At 36.4% G+C, this 20,538-nt stretch overlaps 1 protein-coding gene across 1 annotated transcript in view; it reads left to right on the top strand.

Annotated features, from left to right (window-relative positions):
• Nucleotides 1-15,154, top strand: part of NUDX14 (nudix hydrolase homolog 14) — a 44,030-nt gene extending 28,876 nt beyond the window's left edge. The window contains exons 3-7 of the mRNA XM_090004357.1: nucleotides 8,398-8,475; nucleotides 12,312-12,404; nucleotides 12,537-12,629; nucleotides 14,029-14,127; nucleotides 14,689-15,154. Of these exons, the coding sequence (XP_089860483.1) occupies nucleotides 8,398-8,475; nucleotides 12,312-12,404; nucleotides 12,537-12,629; nucleotides 14,029-14,127; nucleotides 14,689-14,946 (621 nt within the window). The 3' untranslated portion in view covers nucleotides 14,947-15,154. The remainder of the gene's footprint in view (nucleotides 1-8,397; nucleotides 8,476-12,311; nucleotides 12,405-12,536; nucleotides 12,630-14,028; nucleotides 14,128-14,688) is intronic.
• The last annotated feature ends 5,384 nt before the right edge of the window (nucleotides 15,155-20,538 follow it).

The following is a 20,538-nucleotide window of genomic DNA, read 5'->3' as shown; positions in this document are numbered from 1 at the left end:
GGAAGAGGGTGTTGTACTATTTATCCGGTGACTCGAATGTTATAGTGGAAAGCTCAAGTGGTTTGCTTGGGTACTGGATGTAGGTCAGGGTTTTGACCGAACCAGTATAAATTCTGTGTTTATGTGTTGTGCCTTTACTGTATTATATTTTTAATTTATCGATCTATATACTATTTCACTATTCACCCCCCCTCTAGTGGAATTTCAGTTTTTGGATGAAAATGTTTTGGCTTCACCAACAAAAATGATAAACTCTTCCCCCGTGTCATTCCTTGTGCCTTCTTAGGTTATACAGATAATAAAAAAGACTATAAGTGTTGATTTTAAAAATGAAAAATTATATATATCAAGAAATGTATCCTTCTTAAAAAAAAGAAAGTTTTTTTTATTATTTTGAAAAGACTAAGAAAGTAACCGAATATTCTTTTTTGATAGATTTGACTTTGAAATTTGATGGATGTGATTATGAATACGACCTAGACGATAGTCAAGGTATTGTTGATTCTGAACATAATGTTATTAATGAAGAGCAAACCCATAGGGACATCAATTTACAATACTCAAGACGTAGAGAATCCAATCTTCCATGTGCATTGAAAAAATATTCAGAAACACAAACCAGAAGGTCATCCAGAGTCTCTAAACCTCCCTATAAATTTGTGTCCTACGAATCTTTTCACCCATATATAAGGAATTTATTGCATTACTACACTCGTATATAGAATCTTCATCATATACTCAAGCCAAAAACTATATAGAATGGGTAAAAGCCATGAAGGCAAAATTAAAAGCATTAAAAAGAGTTAACACTTAGACCATTCAAGATATCCCACAAGAAAAGAAACCTATAGGTTGTAGGTGAGTTTATAAGATTAAAACCAAGATTTATGAAACTCTTGAAAGATATAAAGTCAGATTAGTGGCCAAAGGGTATTCCCAAGAGTATGTCATCGAATGTGAAGAAACTTTTACTTAAGTTGTCCGAATGACCACAATCAGGACACTGATAGCCTTAGCCTCTATTAAAAAATGACTCATATTTCAAATGGATGTCAAAAATGCTTTTCTCAATGAAAACCTAGTTGATGAAGTTTATATGGAAGCACTACCCAGTATAAGTATTCCTAAGGGTAAGGCTCTTCGTTTAGAAAAAACTCTTTATGATCTTAAACAGGTGCCAAAAGCCTGTTATGACTGGTTTAGTCGTGTTATGTTTGATATTGGATTCAAAACTTGTTTGATTGACAGTGCTTTGTTTATTAAGATTTTTGATGCAAAGATTCTTCTTCTTCTTTATATGGATGGCATGATCATCGTCGGAGGAGACAAATAGAGAGTTGAAAACATTGAAAAGCTTCTTAAAAATCATTTTGAAATGATTGGTTTAGGTTTATTGAGATATTTTTTAGGAATTGAAGTTGCTTTATTCTCTTCGAGGTCATTTATCATCTCAATCTAAGTTTGCTTTTAATATTGTTTTCAGGTCTGGAATTACAGATGATAAGAGAGTAGATACTACAGAAGTTATCAACACCAAAATAGAATCTATGATGGAGAACCTCTTGATGATTTCACTCCTTACAGACAACTTATTAAAGACTTTCTTATATTTCCATTACTAGACCTAATATAGCACACGTTATAAACACTGTTAGTCAGTTTTAGTAGGCTCTCACTTCTGTTCACATGAAAGCAATTTTGTGTATTGTTAGATACATTAGGTCTTCCCTTTCATGAGGCATCTTCTTGTATGCTTCATCTTTATTAGATTTAATTGTTTATAATGATGCTGACTAGGTAGGTGATCCCAATAACAAGCACTCAACCACTATTTTTTGTGTTTTCTTAGGTGAATCCTTGATTTCGTGGCGGTGCAAAAAGCAGCAGAAGGTTTTTTCTTTCGTCCACCGAAGCTGAATACCGAGCCATGACCACCACAACAAATGAAGTATTTTGGCTCAGATGACTACTGACTGACATGGGAGTTGAAGTGACAAAAGCTTCACGTATATGCTGTGAAAACAAGAGTGTGATCTATGTTGCCAGCAACCGAACATTTTATGAACGCACCAAACATATTGAAATGGATTGTCACTATGTCAGAGTGGAGTATCTACATGAAATCATTGATCTGCCTTATGTTACATTAGAATACCAATTAGCGGATTTTTTCACCAAACCTTTCGTTGCTCCTAGATATCATTTCTTGTTAGACAAAATTTTGCTCATTGTACCATAAGTTTGAGGGGAGTGTTAAAAAGTGTACACATAAATGTAATTATATATAATATAATAATATATTATTTTAATATATAATATTTTATATTTAGTTATTTATTTTTTCCCTTTTTCTTTTTCTTCTTTTTTGTATTTTTATTTTTGTCTAGTTCAATTTGAACTAGACTCAAAACTAGTCAAGATCCTGTGAAGAATCCTTGCAAACAATCAAGTTTTCAAACAACTTGATACTTCAAATACTCAAGACACAAAATAAATGCACAGTGTTTATAAGCTTTACACCATAAAAGAAGTGCAATAAATGCAGTGTTTACAAGCTTTAGGAGACAACTCCTTAGTGTAATACTTACATTCAATGGGCTTACATAGCCCTTATTTATAAGCACACTTAAAGAGTCGTTGGGCTATTCCCAACGTCTCTTATTAGAGACGTTGGGACCCAACGTCTATCTTTTTAAACTGTGTACAACACTGTACATAAATATTACATAAAAGAACAAAAATAAGAAATGAAAAAATTACAAAAATAAGAAAAAATAAAAAGGAGGAATTACAATCATATTAAAAAACATGAATATGCGTAAAATGTAGAAATGACTAAAATACCCCTACAACTAATACAAAAAAGAAATATATATTTTATATACATAAGTAGATGGATACATGTACATATATATGAAATATATATATGTATATAAAATATATATAGAAAATACATTGTCTTATGAATTACAATTTAACACCCCCCTCAAACTTAAGGCAAGATGACCGAAAGTTTGCCAAGGAGGAAATTGAACCGCGGAGCACACAAAGCTTTGGTGAAGAAATCTGCCAACTGATATTCTGAAGTTACATATAGAAGATCTATAACTCCTTTCAGATACGTTTCCCGAACATAGTAACAATCTATCTCAATGTGTTTAGTTCGCTCATGAAAAGTATGATTTTTGACAACGTATATTGCACTCTTGTTATCACAACATAGCTTGGTGGGCTCTTCTATTGAGATCCCCATGTCTTCTAATAGCTGATGAATCTATACAATTTTCATGGTAGTAGTCGTCATGACACGATATTCAGCTTATGTTGAGGATAGAGACACTTTTTGTTGCTTGTTATAACTCCATGAAATCAGCGAGTCTCCTAAAAACACACAAAAACCAGTGGTGTAGTAACGATTATTTGGGTCACCTCCCCAGTCAGAGTCGGTATAAGCAATTAATTTTAATTTAGAAGAAGAGGATAAGAATACGCTCTTGTTTAGTGTGCCCTTTATGTATCTCACAATCCGCAAGATGACACTTATGTGAACTGATGTTGGTGCATGTTGGAACTGACTTGTAGTATGAACTGCATGAGAGATATCTGGTCTAGTAATACTCAGATACATCGAAGATCCCACAAGTTGTCTATAGGGGGTGGGATCGGAGAGAGGAATACCATCATCAATCTTCATTTTGGCTCCTACTATAGCAGGAGTTTCACAAACCTTATCATCCGTAATACCTGACATGTCAATAATCTCAGAGGCAAGCTTAGTTTGAGATAAAAAATACCCTCTATGAGAGTATGCTACTTCAATACCCAAAAAATAAGTTAGAAATCCCAAATCAGACATTTCAAACCTATCATCAAAATTGATTTTATGCTTTTAACCCCTTTAGAATCACTTTCGGTTATAAGCATATCATCTATATATAAGAGCAGAACGACAATCCCTGCATTGATTTTTCTAACAAATAAGGCAGTGCCAGTGAAACAAGAAGAAAAATCATTTTATAACATTACGGAGTTAAATCTATCGTACCAAGCCTTGGGGGCTTGTTTTAAACCATAAACTGTTTTTCGAAGGTAAAGCACTTTCCCTTTGGGAGTCTCCATTCCTAGTGGAGCATCCATATATACCTCTTTATTCAGATCATCATCAAGGAAGGCGTTTTTAACATCCATTTGATAGATGTTCCATTTGTTGATTGAAGCAACAATAATGAGACATCGGACAATGATCGTTCGGGCCACAGGGGCAAAAGTTTCTTCATAGTCAATCCTATATTCTTGACTATATCCCTTTGCTATCGAGCCTTATATCTCTCAAGAGATCCATCGCTCTTAGTTTTTACCTTAAATACCCATCTACACCCTATTGCTTTCTTACCCTTAGGAAGATCTTGAAACTCCTAAGTCTTTGCCATGTTGAGAGCTGAAAGCTCACATTCCATTGCTTTCAGTCATTCATCATTCTTTTTGGCTTCTTCGAAGTTTCTGGGTTCTATATAGGAATGAATGACGCTAAGGCAGGCTCTATGTTTAGGAGTAAACGAATCATATGAAATAAACCTATAAGACATCTTTCTACTTCTCTCAGTTCTTCGTAGGTTTTCATCATTTGTTGAATTGGACCCACTAGGTTCATTGAATTTTTCAATTGCACTCCTAAAACTGTTTCTATCTCTATGGGTATATGTTATAGGATCTCTCAATGCTCCTTCATTTCTATGTTGGGAGATAGGTGGATGGGAAGAGCCATCTTCTTTATCATTGACGTCATTATGAATGAAATCGTCATCATTATCATCATCATGTGCTAACATTTCAAATAAAAAAGAGTAATCCATGTTTTCTTCAAAGGGTTCACTTTCAAAACCGTTAACATTTTCCAGAAAACTCACATTTATGGAAACATATTGCTTGTCATTTTTAATATCATAACAACGAAACCCTTTTTGGGTTTCGGAATATCCAAGAAAAGCGCAGACAATGGCTTTTGGTGAAAGTTTGTCGTTCTTGTCAGTAAGAACGAAGCATTTACAACCAAAAATTCTCAACCGACTATAGTCGGGTTCTTTTGTATACAATTTTTCAAAAGACGAGATATTATTCAAGTTTTTAGAAGGTAGCCGATTTATCAGATAGACAGATGCTAAAGCCGCTTCAGCCCAAAAATCTTTTGGGATGTTTTGATAAAGGCAATTTTTTTATTTTCCCAAGAATACAGTCATTACAAGTGAAATCACTTTTACATAGACTTTTAACAAAAGGTAAATGAGAAATTTTTGCAATATTTGGATGTCCAAGTCTCTTGTGCCACACATTAATATCCTTTTGTCGAACAACATTACAAAACGGGTTCTTTGGAATTTGAAGGGAATCGACATAATATAGATCGCCCTTCCTAGAGCCTTCCCCAATCAATCTTTCGGATCGCCAATCCTGTATCCAACATTTGTTAGATGGAAACTTTATATCACACCCATGATCCGAGAGTTGAGAAACGGAAAACAAATTTAAGTTTAATTTGGGTATAAATCTAATTTTTGGAATAAAGAACCCTTGTTTTTCAAAATTTCTTATTCCTTTTACTTCAAGAGATGTTTCATCTGCGGTTGAAACAAAAGATGGAGAGGGATTTTTTGAGTATTAGGAAAAAGAACTAAAACTTGGGGTCATGTGAAAAGAAGCACCCGAATCTAAAAGCCAAGAGGTTGACATGGCGGCTCCGGAAATAGCCCCTTTTAGAAAAGGTTGAAATGCATTCACGATTTGTTGCAATGAGAGAGCTTCATTTGAAGATGACGAGTACTCTTCCTTTTGAGGTTAGGATGTAGTAGCCATGGCAAGTAACTTTTTTCACTTTGGACAAATAATCTTGATATGCCCCGGTTTCTTATAAAAATGGCATAAAAGCTTGCTATAATCCTTTTCCCCTCTTTGACTACTTGAGTTTTGATTCTTGAAGTGAGGAAGCTTGTAGGTCCTTAAGTTGTTCACCGGTCTTGAGACGACATTAACTCCTTCATTTTCTTCGTTATTGGAAGGTGTAGCTAGAACACTTGGGTTGTTCTTGCTTATACCCATACGAGTCTCTTCCCCACTTAGTTTAATAATTACATCTTCAAGAGAGGGGAAAGTGAAGGCGAATAAAAGAGAAGACCGGATTTGTTCGAATTCAGGCCTAAGCCCATTCAAAAAATTAAAAAATCTATCTTCTTCCAATTGTTTATGATGAAGCTCTATGGTTTCTCCACTCTACTTGGGTTCGAGCATAGCAAGCTTATCCCAAATAGAAGAGAGTTCGGCAAAATACTTCCTTATAGTCATCTCTCCTTGACGAAAAGGTAGTGCCCTCTTTTGGAGATAATATTTATGGGACAAGTCCCTAGAGATGTACATCATCTCAAGGTACTCCCACACTTGAGAAGCATTTTTAAACTTGATAATATTGGCGTTAATTCTTGTTTCTACGGATGAGAAAATCCATGAGAGGATTTTAAAATTCCTCATATCTCATTCTTCATGCTTTTTTGGTGTAGTCTTCAAGAGCCTTGGCTCTTTCTTCGCCCTCAAGGTTTTTTATTTCTCCTTTCTCCATCAAGGTTATCTTTGGCTCCGGTTCGGGAATCGAGCCTTGGACATAGCCCCAAAGCCCTTTCCCTTTAATATGAGTATCCATGTTTCCGACCCAAACGTGATAGTTGGACCCATTGAATTTGAAGGCGAGAGAAAAATGAGTCTTTTTCACCCATTAGAGATGAGAGATGATGAAAAAGAATACATACCATAAAGGTTTTTTAGACCTTCTTGATAGAAGGGTCTTCTAAAATATTGGATGAACAAGAGGATCCACTCTAATCACCAAAAAATTGAAGGCACACTTTTCGAAGCACCCGAAAAAGTGAGAATCCACCCGATCTTTCTTTCTCCAACCTTGCTCTACCATGTGAAGAATCCTTGCAAACAATCAAGTTTTCAAATAACTTGATACTTCAAATACTCAAGACACAAAATAAATGCACAATGTTTATAAGCTTTACACCACAAAAGAAGTGCAATAAATGCACAGTGTTTATAAGCTTAAGGAGATAACTCCTTACTGTAATACTTACATTCAATGGGCTCACATAGCCCTTATTTATAAGCACACTTAAAGAGTCGTTGGGCTATTCCCAACAGCTCTTATTAGAGACGTTGGGAATCAACCCAACGTCTATCTTTTTAATCTGTGTAACAGTCTGTACACAGTCAGTACATAAATATTACATAAAAGAACAAAAATAAGAAATGAAAAAATTACAAAAATAAGAAAAAATAAAAAGGAGGAATTACAATCATATTCAAAAACATGAATATGCGTAAAATTTAGACATGATTAAAATACCCCTACAGCTAATACAAGAAAGAAATATATATTTTATATATATAAGTAGATGGATACATGTACATTATATGTATATGTATCTTCTTTTATATATATAAAATATATATAGAAAATACATTGTCTTATGAACTACAATTTAACAGATCCCACTAGATCTTGACTAGTTGTTATAGCCATTGGACTAGTTGAACTAGACTCAAAACTAGTCAAGATCCAACTAGATCTTGACTAGTTGTTATAGCCGTTGGAGCTAGTCCAACGGCTACAATTAGAGCCGTTGGACTAGCTCCAACGACTCTCTATGAGCTCTCTAAAGCTGCTCTCTCTCCCTCTCTCTTTGTGTATAAATATGGGTGACTCTCCTCTCCTTTGTAATATGCTTTTTAAGCATTTCATGTGAATGAAATAAAGTTTATTATTTTTTCTTTTGAGTTCTCTCATTTATGCCCTTTTGTGGGTTATGATTGAAGTGTCTTCAATAGACACCTGTTACAGGCATTTATGCTTTTGTGGAAAATCCTCATTTCCTTACAATTAATTAATAACCAGGAATAAGGGAGTTTCTAGGGCAATTTTACTGTTGCTACACCGTATTGCCTGTAACTTGTTACCTTTGCATGTGCTGCTCAAACTGATCTGTCATCCTTTGTTCCTTACTGCAAATGTGTTATTTTGGTTGAAGGATTTATAAACAAGGTACCATGATGCGGTTCTGCACTTGAACATCTTGGTGATATAGTTGGTTAGCTTATAGTCCAGAAATGAATATTGGCCTAAGAAATGAAGATCTTGAGCTGTCACACAGGATAGAGAACAGTAGTTCTACCTAAATATTTGTAAAGTGATAAAAGCTCCAGTTTTGCACTGATTTGCTTGATCTTAATCATTTTCACATGAATCTAGTGCACAAATACTTGAAATTACAAGGGAAATGGAGCACATATAGGTGGTCATTTTTTATTCTTTTGTGGTTGTTTTACTTCTCTGTTTGCTTACTTGGGCAGGGAGTAGATATGTTTGGAAGAGGTGTTGGTTTTCTGAAGTTCAAATCTGAAATACTGGATAAACAGTCAGGAAAGAAGGTATTGATCTTTCAATTATCCAATTAGTTGTTTCTCTTTCCCACTTTTCTGGCTTTTTTCTGTTTCATTGGAACGGAAGCATTGCAGATGAATCATAAGTAGTTTGTCTTTAAAAGTGACAAGTTGACTGATTTTAATGCATGGAAGCATCTTTGCTCCCTGCAATATAGTTGCATATTTGATTTTGTTTAGAACCTTCCAAGTCTATGTGATGGCCTTGTGTCATATGATGGTTGGTGAATGTATTGCTGGAATCTAAGACTCCTTGAACAGGAGTAACCCAGAAATGGTGTAGAATTATGTAGGTGCAGTGCAAGCTTCCTAGCTAGATGATTTAGTCTACTTAAACATGGACCTATATGGCATTTTCTTTTACCCATGTTACATGTGAAACAAAATTGCATCATCATTTGTTTCAGACATGCAAAATGCTAAATTGCTTGACGAGGTTAGTAGTATTGAACCGGGATGTGAGAAAAGTTATAGAGATTTTTTTTTTTAATTCTTGTTACTGATAGGTTTATTAAATTAGTATTAGGTACGGATATTATTAATATTATTAGTGTTTATGCACCTCAAGTAGGTTTAGATGATTCCATTAAGCATCAATTTTGGGAAGATTTAGATGTAGTAGTACAAGGGATATCTTATAGTGAAAAGCTTTTCATCGACGGTGACCTTAATGGACATGTAGGCATTAGTAGGGATGGATTTGAGAGTATCCATGAGGGCTATGGTATAGGAGAAAGAAACGAAAGTAGAGAAAGGATTTTAGATTTTGGTTTGTCCTATGATATGATCTTATCAAACACTTGGTTTAGGAAGAGGGAGTCTCACCTAATAACATTTAAAAGTGGGATTAATACGAGTCAGATAGATTTTTTCCTACTTAGAAAGAGAGATAGGAGTTGTTGCATTGATTGTAAGGTTATACCGAGAGAAAGTGTAGCTACACAATATAAAGTCTTAATTTTAGATCTTAGAATTAGACAATGCCGCAAAAGGGATAGACATAGGATAGATCCTTGAATTAAGTGGTGGGCACTGAAAGGAGCTAAACAAAGAATGTTTGTAGAGCAGGTAGTTAAGGAAGCTGATTGGTGTCTAGAGGAGGATTCAGACTCAATGTGAAATAAGATAGCAGGTGACATGAAAAAGGTGGCTAAGGAGATATTGGATGAGTCTAAAGGCGGTGCACCGCTAGGTAAGGATACATCATGGTGGAACGAGGATGTCAAATTAGCTATTAAGGTTAAAAGAGAGTGTTATAGAAATCTAAGTAAGAGTCGTGATAATGAGAATTTGGAGAAGTATATGATAACAAAGAAGGAAGCTAAAAAAGTAGTTTGAAACGTGAGGGATAAGGTATATAAGGAGGTTTATGACAAGTTGGATACCAAAGAGGGCGAGAAGCAGAGGCGTAGCTAGGGGGGGGGGGGGCAGGACTGGGCTGTAGCCTCCCGAAACAGTTAATTTTTTTTTTAAATCCCAGCCCTGTTTCCATATGAAATAGATTTTTATCCATTTTTGTAGCCCAGCCCTGACTCCAGCAAATAGTTTGATTTGTCCATATGAAATAGATTTTTATTAATAATTACAATCATTTTTTATTTTATCTCAAAAAAAAAATTTTAGGGGGCAGCGCCCCCGAACCCCCAACTATCACACCAAATTTTTTTTTTTTGCTACACACCTGTTTGCCCTCCCCTCACATGAATCCTAGCTACGTCACTAGTGAGAAGGATATTTATAGGCTTGCAAAGATGAGAGATAGGAAATCGAAGGATTTGGGTATGGTTAGATGTATCAAAGATGAAACGCAAAGGGTTTTAGTCAAAGATGAGGAGATTAAGGAGAGATGGAAAGATTATTTTGATAAGCTATTTAATGATAGTCATGCTCAAGATCTTGGAGACTTCTCCATTCCTTTTCATGAGATAAATCGTGACTTCATGCGCAAGATTCAAAAGAAAGAAATTGCAGAGGCTTTGAAGAAAATGAAATCAAGAAGGGCAGTTGGCCCAGATGGTATACCTATCGAGGCTTGGAAATGCTTGGGAGAGAAAGGTTTAGAATGGTTGACAAATATTTTTAACAAGATTGACGGACAAATAAGATGCCTAATGAGTGGAGGAAGAGTACTTTGGTGCCTCTATATAAGAATAAGGGTGATATACAAGATTGCACAAACTATCGTGGTATAAAACTCATGAGTCATACTATGAAACTTTGGGAGAGGGTGATTGAATATAGGTTGAGGAAGATTGTCATGATATCGGAGAATCAATTTGGTTTTATGCCTGGAAGATCAACTATGAAAGCTATACATCTTCTTAGACAACTTATTGAGAGTTATAAAGAGAGGAACAAAGATTTGCATATGGTTTTTATTGATTTTGAGAAGGCATATGATATAGTACCTAGGGACGTTCTCTGGTGGACAATGATGAAGAAAGGTGTTTCTCTCAAGTACATTAGTATAATTAAAGATATGTATGAAGGAGTAGTAACCAATGTCCGCACTCGTGGAGGGGTGACAACCAATTTTCCTATAACGGTTGGGTTACATCAAGGATCTGCATTGAGCCCTTTCCTATTTGCTATAGTGATGGATGAGCTTACAAGATCAAATCAAGAAAATGTGTCGTGGTATATGTTGTTTGCTGATGATATTGTTTTGATTGATGAGTCTAGAGCTGGGGTTAATGTTAAGTTAGAATTATGGAGACAGACATTGGAAGCAAGAGCTTTTAATTTGAGTAAGAGTAAGACAGAATATATGGAATGTCGATTTAGTAAGCAACGAAGTAGTGATGGGAGTGTAGTGAAGCTTGGTGAGCAAGAAATACCGGTGGATGATTGTTTCAATTATTTGGGATCTATCATTCAAAAGTATGGAGAAATTGATGGAGATGTAAATCATAGGACAAAGGTTGGGTAGATGAAATGGAAAAGTGCAACTGGAGTGTTGTGCGATCGTAGAATGCCATTGCGGTTGAAGGGAAAGTTTTATAGGACGACTATTAGGCCCGCTTTACTATATGGTACGGAATGTTGGGCTGCCAAGAGACATCATATTCAAAAAATGAGTGTAGCTGAGATGCGTATGCTTAGATGGATGTGTGAAAATACAATAAAAGATAAGATTCAGAACGAGGAGATACGTAAGAAGGTAGGCGTTGCACCCATTGAAAATAAGATGAGAGAGAATTGTTTACGGTGGTTTGGACATATTCGGCGAAGGCCTAATGATGCTCCAGTTAGAAGGATGGAGAAATGAAAAAATATATTAGTTAAAAGAGGTCGGGGTAGGCCTAAGAAGACTTGGATGGAGATGATAGGAAAGGATATGAATGCTTTGAACCTCACCGAGGACATGGCATTGGATAAAAATGATTGGAGGGGAAGGATTCATGTGGAAGACCCAGAATGATTTTCTTTTTTGGTTCATATCGCCGACCCCAATTGTTTCGGGATGAAGGCGTAGTTGTTGTTGTTTGTTGTTGTTACTAGTGATTTTGTTCATCTCCCTTGGTATTTTTTTTTGGTGTGTGCTTCTAGGGTCCACATTTACTGACATGTCTACGTAGAAAATCCATTTGTTTTGAAAGAAATGTCTCCAGTTAGACATGTATATCTGTTATTTGTAATGCTTCTCATTCTAACTCACATATCTAGTTTATGATTTGGAGGAATCCTTTTTCATTCTTTTTTGAGTGCTTGGTATTCCATGTTATTCTCTCATCTATCTCATAGTGTCGGAAGCAAGTTTGTAATATGCTTATTTGTACAGAATTTAAAAGAAAAAGTTATCATGTGCTCTTAATTATGAATAGGTTCCTGGTATTGTTTTTGCCCGAGGACAAGCTGTGGCAGTATTGATCCTTTTGGAGACTGAGGGTGAGATTTTTGTTGTTCTCACTGAGCAGGTAATGTGTTTGTTGTTTGATGTTGAAATGTTATCTTTCCAGCTTTGTTCTCATGCTTGACCCCAGGCATTATTTAGCTGTTAGTGAGAATCTAGCCATTTTTATTGTACTCAGTTTCTCTTGTTTTGTTAGGTTAGAGTTCCTGTTGGGAGGTTCATCCTAGAACTGCCAGCTGGAATGCTGGATGATGACAAAGGTGATGTTATTGGCACAGCAGTTCGTGAGGTGATTTTCTCTTTTTTTTGGGACACTAGTTTATGAATTGTCATACAATTGCTCGGTCAATCTACCATCAGTCTCTTGCATAAATAAGTTTGGTTTGCTTGTTTGCCTGTTTGCCGTGTACTTATTTGGACTATTCTATTCACATAATCATATACCCATGCTAGTTGAAGCTTTTGTTTTGGAAATGTATGCTTATACTCAATCTTTTATTCGTTCATCTTATCCTTGCTCAAGTGGTTTTTCACTTTCCTAATTTCATTATCATTAACGAGAAACCTGACTATGTTTTTCAGCTTGCCAAAGGCATTTTATTTTATATTTCATACCTGTGTTGGATGCATTTTATGTCCGGCACTTACTAAATATGCCATAGCTTCACATGAATAAAACTTAATAATTGTTAATTACATATGCAATTGCTTTAGAATATCATTTGTCTACATCCAGGTGTCACTTTTCTTTTTTCTTCTGTTTTGCATGAGAGAGAGTCCTTGCCATGCTGCTTACTGTGCTCACATCCATGTAGTATAGTTTGCTATTTGTTCAAGCTTTTTCATAGCATAAATAAATTCAAACCAAATGATGACATCAAGGACATTCAACGTTGTATAGTCTGTTCGGCCTTTTTTTCTTTCTACTGGAAGATGTAGATGTTCTGGCATAGGTAAATTACTTTGACGAGGACCTAACATGATTTTGCTAACATCATCACCTGTTTATTATGCTCATCAATGATCTCTAGGGATTGTGCAAGATATTATGTGCAGGGTGGTGCTGGTTTCTCCTTAGATACTTGTAGTACCATGAATCACATAGCTGTCCCTCCTGGTATAGCTAAGGATCCAAGTCAGGCTACCTTAATATGTGCTACCATGATATTCTGCTTTATGAAGGAGTGCCACCAAGCAATAATTTCATGTTTGCATCTAATATCAGACTTACCATGCTTATCACACCTTCATGCTGATCTTGCCAAAGTATTTGTTCTGACATTTGAAAAAAGTCTATCTGGAATACCAATCCAGCAAGGTCACTGTTAACTTTGCCAAACTGTGGAATCAAATTGTTACAAAAACAGAAGTCTAGGAGTTTGGTCCTCTCAAGAGTGTTTTGATCCCATCAGCCTCCCTTATTTGATCGGATTGGACTTGCCTTGGTCCTGGAGTTCAATCAGAGTATTTGATTGTCTTCAATTTCAGCTCAAATAATGTAAGGTGTGAGGTTACTCCCTTGTAATCCAAATTGTGGAATCAATTTGTTAAGCGTGTATACACCTTTTTGTATAGGCAGGTGAACTGTTTTGCGGTGCAGAAATCTTTCTTTGTTGGCCAGCAACTGCACCAAACACTTATACTGCTTATGCTTGTGACATTTATCAGATTGTTTTACTGTTTGGTAGGTTGAAGAGGAGACAGGTATACATTTGAATCTGGACGACATGGTTAATCTCACTGCCTTTCTTGACCCATCAACAGGATGCAGAATGTTTCCTTCACCGGTATGCTGCATGTTTTTGTTTATTGAGGGTTGTTCATGTGAAGTTGGTGAATCTTATCATTTTCATTTGAAACTTGTTAAGATATTGAACTGTTTTGGCGTATGATTGTTCATGCGTGTAGGGGTGGACGTCAGGCTGAGTACCTAATGGGCTTTCAGGCATCTGGCCCGAGATGGTCTGGGCTTGGGCTCCTTTTGCAGCCCTGGCCTGACCGGACCCAATGCCCACGCCTACATGCATGTGTGCCAGTGGCGTGAATTCCATGGGCATATTTGAAACCCTGTAAATCACTTCACTTGAGAAAGTAGGCCATTTTTTTCATAGGTGAGAAAGCTGTTCAGAGCTTTATAAATATATGATTCATTTTGAGGCAAAATGACCCAAAAAGGCATGTAATTTGCACATGTGAGAAAATTGGTGTGAGTTTTTTGGATCCTTCATCCTGAGAAAACAAATCACAGCTACTTTCTATGGGCAGTGATTTACTTTCCTACTTGCAATGTTTTTTTTGTTGGTTAAATTCTTCTGTTGACCTAAACAATTCTCTTTTTTCACTCACAGGGTGGTTGTGATGAGGAACTCAGTCTATTCCTGTATAGAAGTCATGTGAAAAATGAGGTTATTCAAGCACTGCAAGGGAAAGAAATGGGTCTTCGTGAACATGGTGAACTGATTAAGGTGCATGTTGTGCCATATAATAAACTCTGGCGTATGACTGCCGATGCGAAAGTGCTAGCTTCCATTGCTCTGTATGAGATGGCTAAGAGAGAGGGACTCCTTCCCCCTCCTAAAACTGCACCTGAACTATCTGCATTATAATTTCCTTTTTTAATTTGTGTGTGTGTGTGTGCACGCCCGTAACCGCACCTTCATGTCTGCCTCTGCATGGTGCACGTATGCATGAATGATGCTTGTGCAAGCTATATTGGATGGCGTGAAATACCTATCTGTCCAATCTGCTCTGCAAGAGCATGTTTGTTTCATGCTCATGCAAAGTAGCTTCATATGAAAAAAAATTCGTACGTCATTCTTTTTCATGCTTGTTTTAGGTGATGGGAAATTCTTTTTTTTTTTTTGTTTCATGAGAAATGATATAAGAAATTAATTTTTGTTGGCATTTGGATCGGATCTAGTTGGAGGCTAGAAATATGCCCTTCATTAAAACATACTGAATTGGTCAAGCCAAAGCACATGGTAATGGATCCAAGTTTGGGTTGGATCTATATACAGTATTGGATCAGATTTGCGGCCAAGATGTTCTACTTTAATGATCATAGCCTGAAAGCTTTTCACACCGAAACAGTGGTCAATGAAATGACTTCTCATTGCTCTCATTGACCTGTAGTACTACTTTTTCATGTTTGTTTCATGCATGAGAAAATCACAGTTCTCACTTAAAATTTTGCTATTTTCTCATGAAACAAACTACCATCGAATGGGAAGCCATAAATGAGCATTAGGCTGGATGTTGTAAAGGACGACGAGGTATGTGTGGAAAGCATGTAATTGTGCTATATGGTGCAACCTGTTAAGCTGTCAAAATTAACCCCAGAAAAGCCCTGGTTTGTACACTTGACTGCATGATACAATGGAGACTTCACTTTAGGGCAATATTGTTAGAATAGATTTTGGACTTGAACCAATTTACTACTACTTCTTGTGGCTTGAACCTCGCGCTGTACATGAATTGATACACATTAATAATCGACTGTCAATATATACTATTTATAAGATAAGTATTGGACAAGTGATAATAAAATACTTATGCTCGACTATCGATATATACTATTTGAATGAGTCATTGTGTGTCAGACTGAGAAGATCTTGCATCTAGCGTTGTCTTATGATGTGTATGAGTAGCTGGTGTAGGTAGGTTATGTGTAGGCGAAACATCACTTACAAAACAATGAGTTAAAAATTCACATAATGCACATTTAAACTAATCAAGTATATAATTATTTAAATGATATACTTATCGAAGCATTACGTGAAGACGAAGGCTGAGACTGACTATCACTGAGCTGAGATTCTATAAAGACGATTAACAAGTAACAATTTTTATATCAATATATAAGCAAAAACATAATGAATGCATATATTTAAATATAACACAAAGACATCTACCTAATGATGCTCCACGGCTTTCACTGGGTGCTCGACCACTGTTACCTCCACGAACCATATTCTAACAAATAAAAATGTTATTTGGATCAGTTACATGATATGCAATTCCATGGATACATAATCAAATAAAAAATAACTTCATGCAAGTATGGATACAGTCACATCAAATATGACAATACATTCAAATCATTCATAGCACATCAATGTTAAACAAGTACCTGCAACAAACACATTCAAATATCCTGCTAACTACTACCATGACTAGCATGGTCTCCGAACTACAAAAATAAGAGCATATGAGAAAGTGGTGTATATATTACAATATATATTTCACTATCTCGAGTATGATTACTCATTACTTGTTTGACTTTCATATTCTTCTTCTTTTTCCTCCTCCTTTTCGTCTTCTTCTTCATTGGGTGTCCATCCACTTGGTATATCATTTGGATCACATTCTTTCATACGTGTATCATCGGACAATGGAGATATGACATGCAGACCATGTGTGACATCGTGACCATAAGAGGAGTCATTCATATTATCTGATTGATAGTAATCACTATCTTCAACAATCATCTTCCTGTAACTGATCATACTCGGGGTATAGTTTAGACTTCACCTTGCAAACCATCTACTATTCATTTCTATTTGACTTTCTTGTATTCAGATATGAAGCATAGTAAACTTGTTGAGCTTGTGATGCTAATATGAATGGTTCATATGTTTCAAACCTTGATTTATGATTCACTTCTACAATGCCTAAGGCTTTGTCGACTCTTGTTGCTGTGGGATCAAACCAATGACACTTTTAATAAAGTTATCCTATTATTTAAGCTTAAGTAAGTTAACTTTATTATTTCTTCAATAACACCGTAGTAGTCAAGTTCATTTTTACCGTAACTGCTACTCTTGACATACACACTACTATTCATCATTGACTTGTTTACACCGCAGTCTTTTGTATGAAATTGATAACCATTTACGATGTATTCGTTGTAACATTGTACAACTTTGGTTGGACCATTTTGTAAATCACAAATTTCTTTGTCATTAACATCACCATAGCGGATTTACAAGCATAAACAATGACTGTAAATACGACCAATTAAGTAAATATTGTTGTTTACACAGAAAGAATGCATGTCATCGTCTTTACCAACTCTTTCAACCATGCCACAAACTTATTTTCACATTCTTTTTGTAATTTTAAATCAGTGAGATGAAAAAGTTTTCTTTGCAACTCCAGATCAAATCGTCTGCACTTAACAAATAATTATATTACCGAACCATATACGTAGAGAACTTAGTGTAACATATTATATACACTTACTCGATGTAGGGGTCGATCTCTGAGCAATTAAAAAGGATATAGATTTGTGTTGCGTCTTTCTCTTGATCTTTCAAAAGTCTTGACTGACAATTGCCAAAGGCATTCTCAAGTGGTTTAAATATTGATAGTTTGTCGACCACAATAACTTGTTCTCTATTATCATTACGAGGTGGGCAAGTGTAACGTGTTAGAATGTGAGGCTCAAAGTACATAGATGAGAAATTTGAAATCTCTTCTAAAGTGTACACCTCACAAATTGAACCCTCCACTCTTGCTTTATTCTGAACCTTTTTTTTTTAGGTCAAACATGCATCTGTCAACAATATACATCTCGTAATACAATAAATTTTCAATAGCATTAGAGAGAAAAATCTAAAAAAAAATTACCTTTCAAATGGGTACATCCACCGATATTGCATAGGACCATCAACCCTAATTTCATATGACGTGTATGATCACATGTTCTATAACTATAACAACCCGGATTCCCAAAACAAAGTTAAGTTAAAATTTTTATGAATTTCTTTTTTTTTTTTGCAGCAGAACTTAAAAAATCTTTTAGCAGCAGAATCAGACGATAATGAGTTGTCAGTTTTATAAAACTCCAGGCACATTACAGGTATGTGGCTAAGTAACTTATTGACCACCAAGGTTTTTCATTTTATCGAAAACCACATGTTTATTACATCACTGCTTGGAAAAGCAATATAGGTTCAATAAAAAGAAGCAGTATAACTCTGTCTAGAGAACCCCTGGAACTCCATGTCGTCTTGCTTCGCATATCACAACACAGGTTCAACACCTGAAATCCTCATAAAATGGGGTCAGAACTACTGATGGTCTGGTAAGCAAGCAATCATGCATCCATTTAAATCAAGTAAATGCGTTGACCACTCAAGGTCGCAGTTCGCAATAGCGACGCTCAAGTCTTCATGACTTAGTGTATATCGCAAGAGCCTCCTCTGGGCTATGAGTTAAACATTTGTTCAAGTCTTCATTACTTATCGCAAGCCTCTTCAGGGTTTTGATTTAGATCTCTTGCTCAAGTCTGCACAACTTAGTGCAAGCCTCTTCCGGTCGAATGTTGTGCTCAAGTCTTTATACTTGGCACATTCGTATCTCACGCATCTAAGGACAGCTCCTAGAGCTTCGCTTAGTCATACAGATACAACACAGGTCTTTGCTCATTCGGTCTAGTCGTATACCGATCATGACATCTTCACAAAGGTTATGCAAGACTGACTCCACAACGTCCATCTACTCAAACATTCAAGCATCGCTGAACCTAGAGCTAATGCATTGTTTCGATATTTAACCTCTTTCACCCTTGGTACATGGGTGAAGCATTGTCTGAGCATTAACTCAACGTTCTGGGGGTTGATTATTTCATGTATTGTAGACACCTCAGAGGCCTCTCAACCCTATCCATAGTAGGGCAGTGTATTTCAACCGAGAGAACCCTACTAGACCCATATTCGGATACATCCTCTACTTGCAGAAGTTGGGTTCAATCCTTAGATCTTAAGGATAACCACGACCTCAAAACCCATGAGTGACTAAGGCTATTGTGGACTCTATCAGGTCCAAAGTCAATACGTGTCACTCAAGGTTGTACCATCACTGTCATTGCATAGTGAGCATAATTCCTGAAGGGATTCATCGGTCTAACTGTTACTTGTCGGACATGCTCTTGTCATTAGGATAAGTCAGTGTAACCCACACTGAGGATATATATACTCGACCCCATTCAGTATGCCCCAATCACGGTCATCAACCGAGGGGAATACCTCTAACACGATCATCAACCGTGGGGTATATATGACCTTAAGTCTTATTCATATGCATGCTTAACTCTGCTCTCGGCACTGTGGCCATCATGAACATCTCACCTCTTCTGAGTGGAAATAACACACTCTGGCTCTGCGGCCCTTACGAGTCCGGTTGTGTAACAGTTCTCAATGAGCATGCATATGACTCGATCTCAACGGATCAGTCGCTCGACGTATTATTACGTAATGAGCACATAGTCTTGTCAAGGCGCAACCTGTACTCTAGCTCTGCGGCCCTTACGAGTAAGGTGCCCTTATAGATATTTGGGAGATGAGTCATTCTGGCATTGTTTTAACAACGAACATCATTATGCCGTTTAACCGGTTCTGGCAGCTCTTCTGCCAACCATTTCATCAGCACCTCCCCTGCTCCAACGCCAGGGGTGTGACGATCCTTTCTATTTTGTAGAAAGTATTCAACAAACTGGATAGCAACTCCTTTGTATGATAGAGTAACCTGCTACGTTCTTTCTGAGCTATTTCTAGCTTCTTCAAAAATTCCAGCAGCACTTTCTCTCTTTGATGGAGAAAGCGTGCATTTCTTTTAACCATTTCAGCGAAATCTTCCTTCTTTAACGAGAAAATTGCTATGCTTAACTCGGGGATGGATGCACACTGTCGTGCTTACCCCGCATCCATCAAGGTTGATTGAAACTATGGGCCATAGCCAGGCCGTACGCAATTGATTTAGTCTTTATGAAAAAACAGTTTTACAAAAAAACAAAGTTTTCCATTAGGGGCTTCATTCGTCAAGCAAAATATTGATCGAGGAGCGGTAAGAGAATCACATCGGCAATTTAGAGTTGATCTTCATTTGAATGCTCATTTACGCACCATATATGTAATATAAGCAGAAGCATGTGCTTTATATGGCAGTGACGTAAAGGAAATGCATATACTTATTGTTCGGGGTGTGTAACCGAATGAAATATTCTACATATATATTTATAGAAAGCAGTAGCCTTAGTGTCATTTAACGCGATAGCATAATTGGAAGTGCATAATTAGAAATTGCAGAAAGTAGAGAGCCTTGACATCATACGACACGACGACGAATGGTAAATTATATAGCCTTGGCGATATAAGACGTGATGACCCATTTTCAGACGATATATCCAACGATAGTTA

The sequence above is a fragment of the Nuphar pumila genome, chromosome 4, assembly GCF_984573655.1.
Source record: "Nuphar pumila chromosome 4, dmNupPumi1.hap1.1, whole genome shotgun sequence".
Taxonomy (NCBI): Eukaryota; Viridiplantae; Streptophyta; class Magnoliopsida; order Nymphaeales; family Nymphaeaceae; genus Nuphar; species Nuphar pumila.
This window is presented reverse-complemented; position numbering and strand designations above follow the sequence as displayed.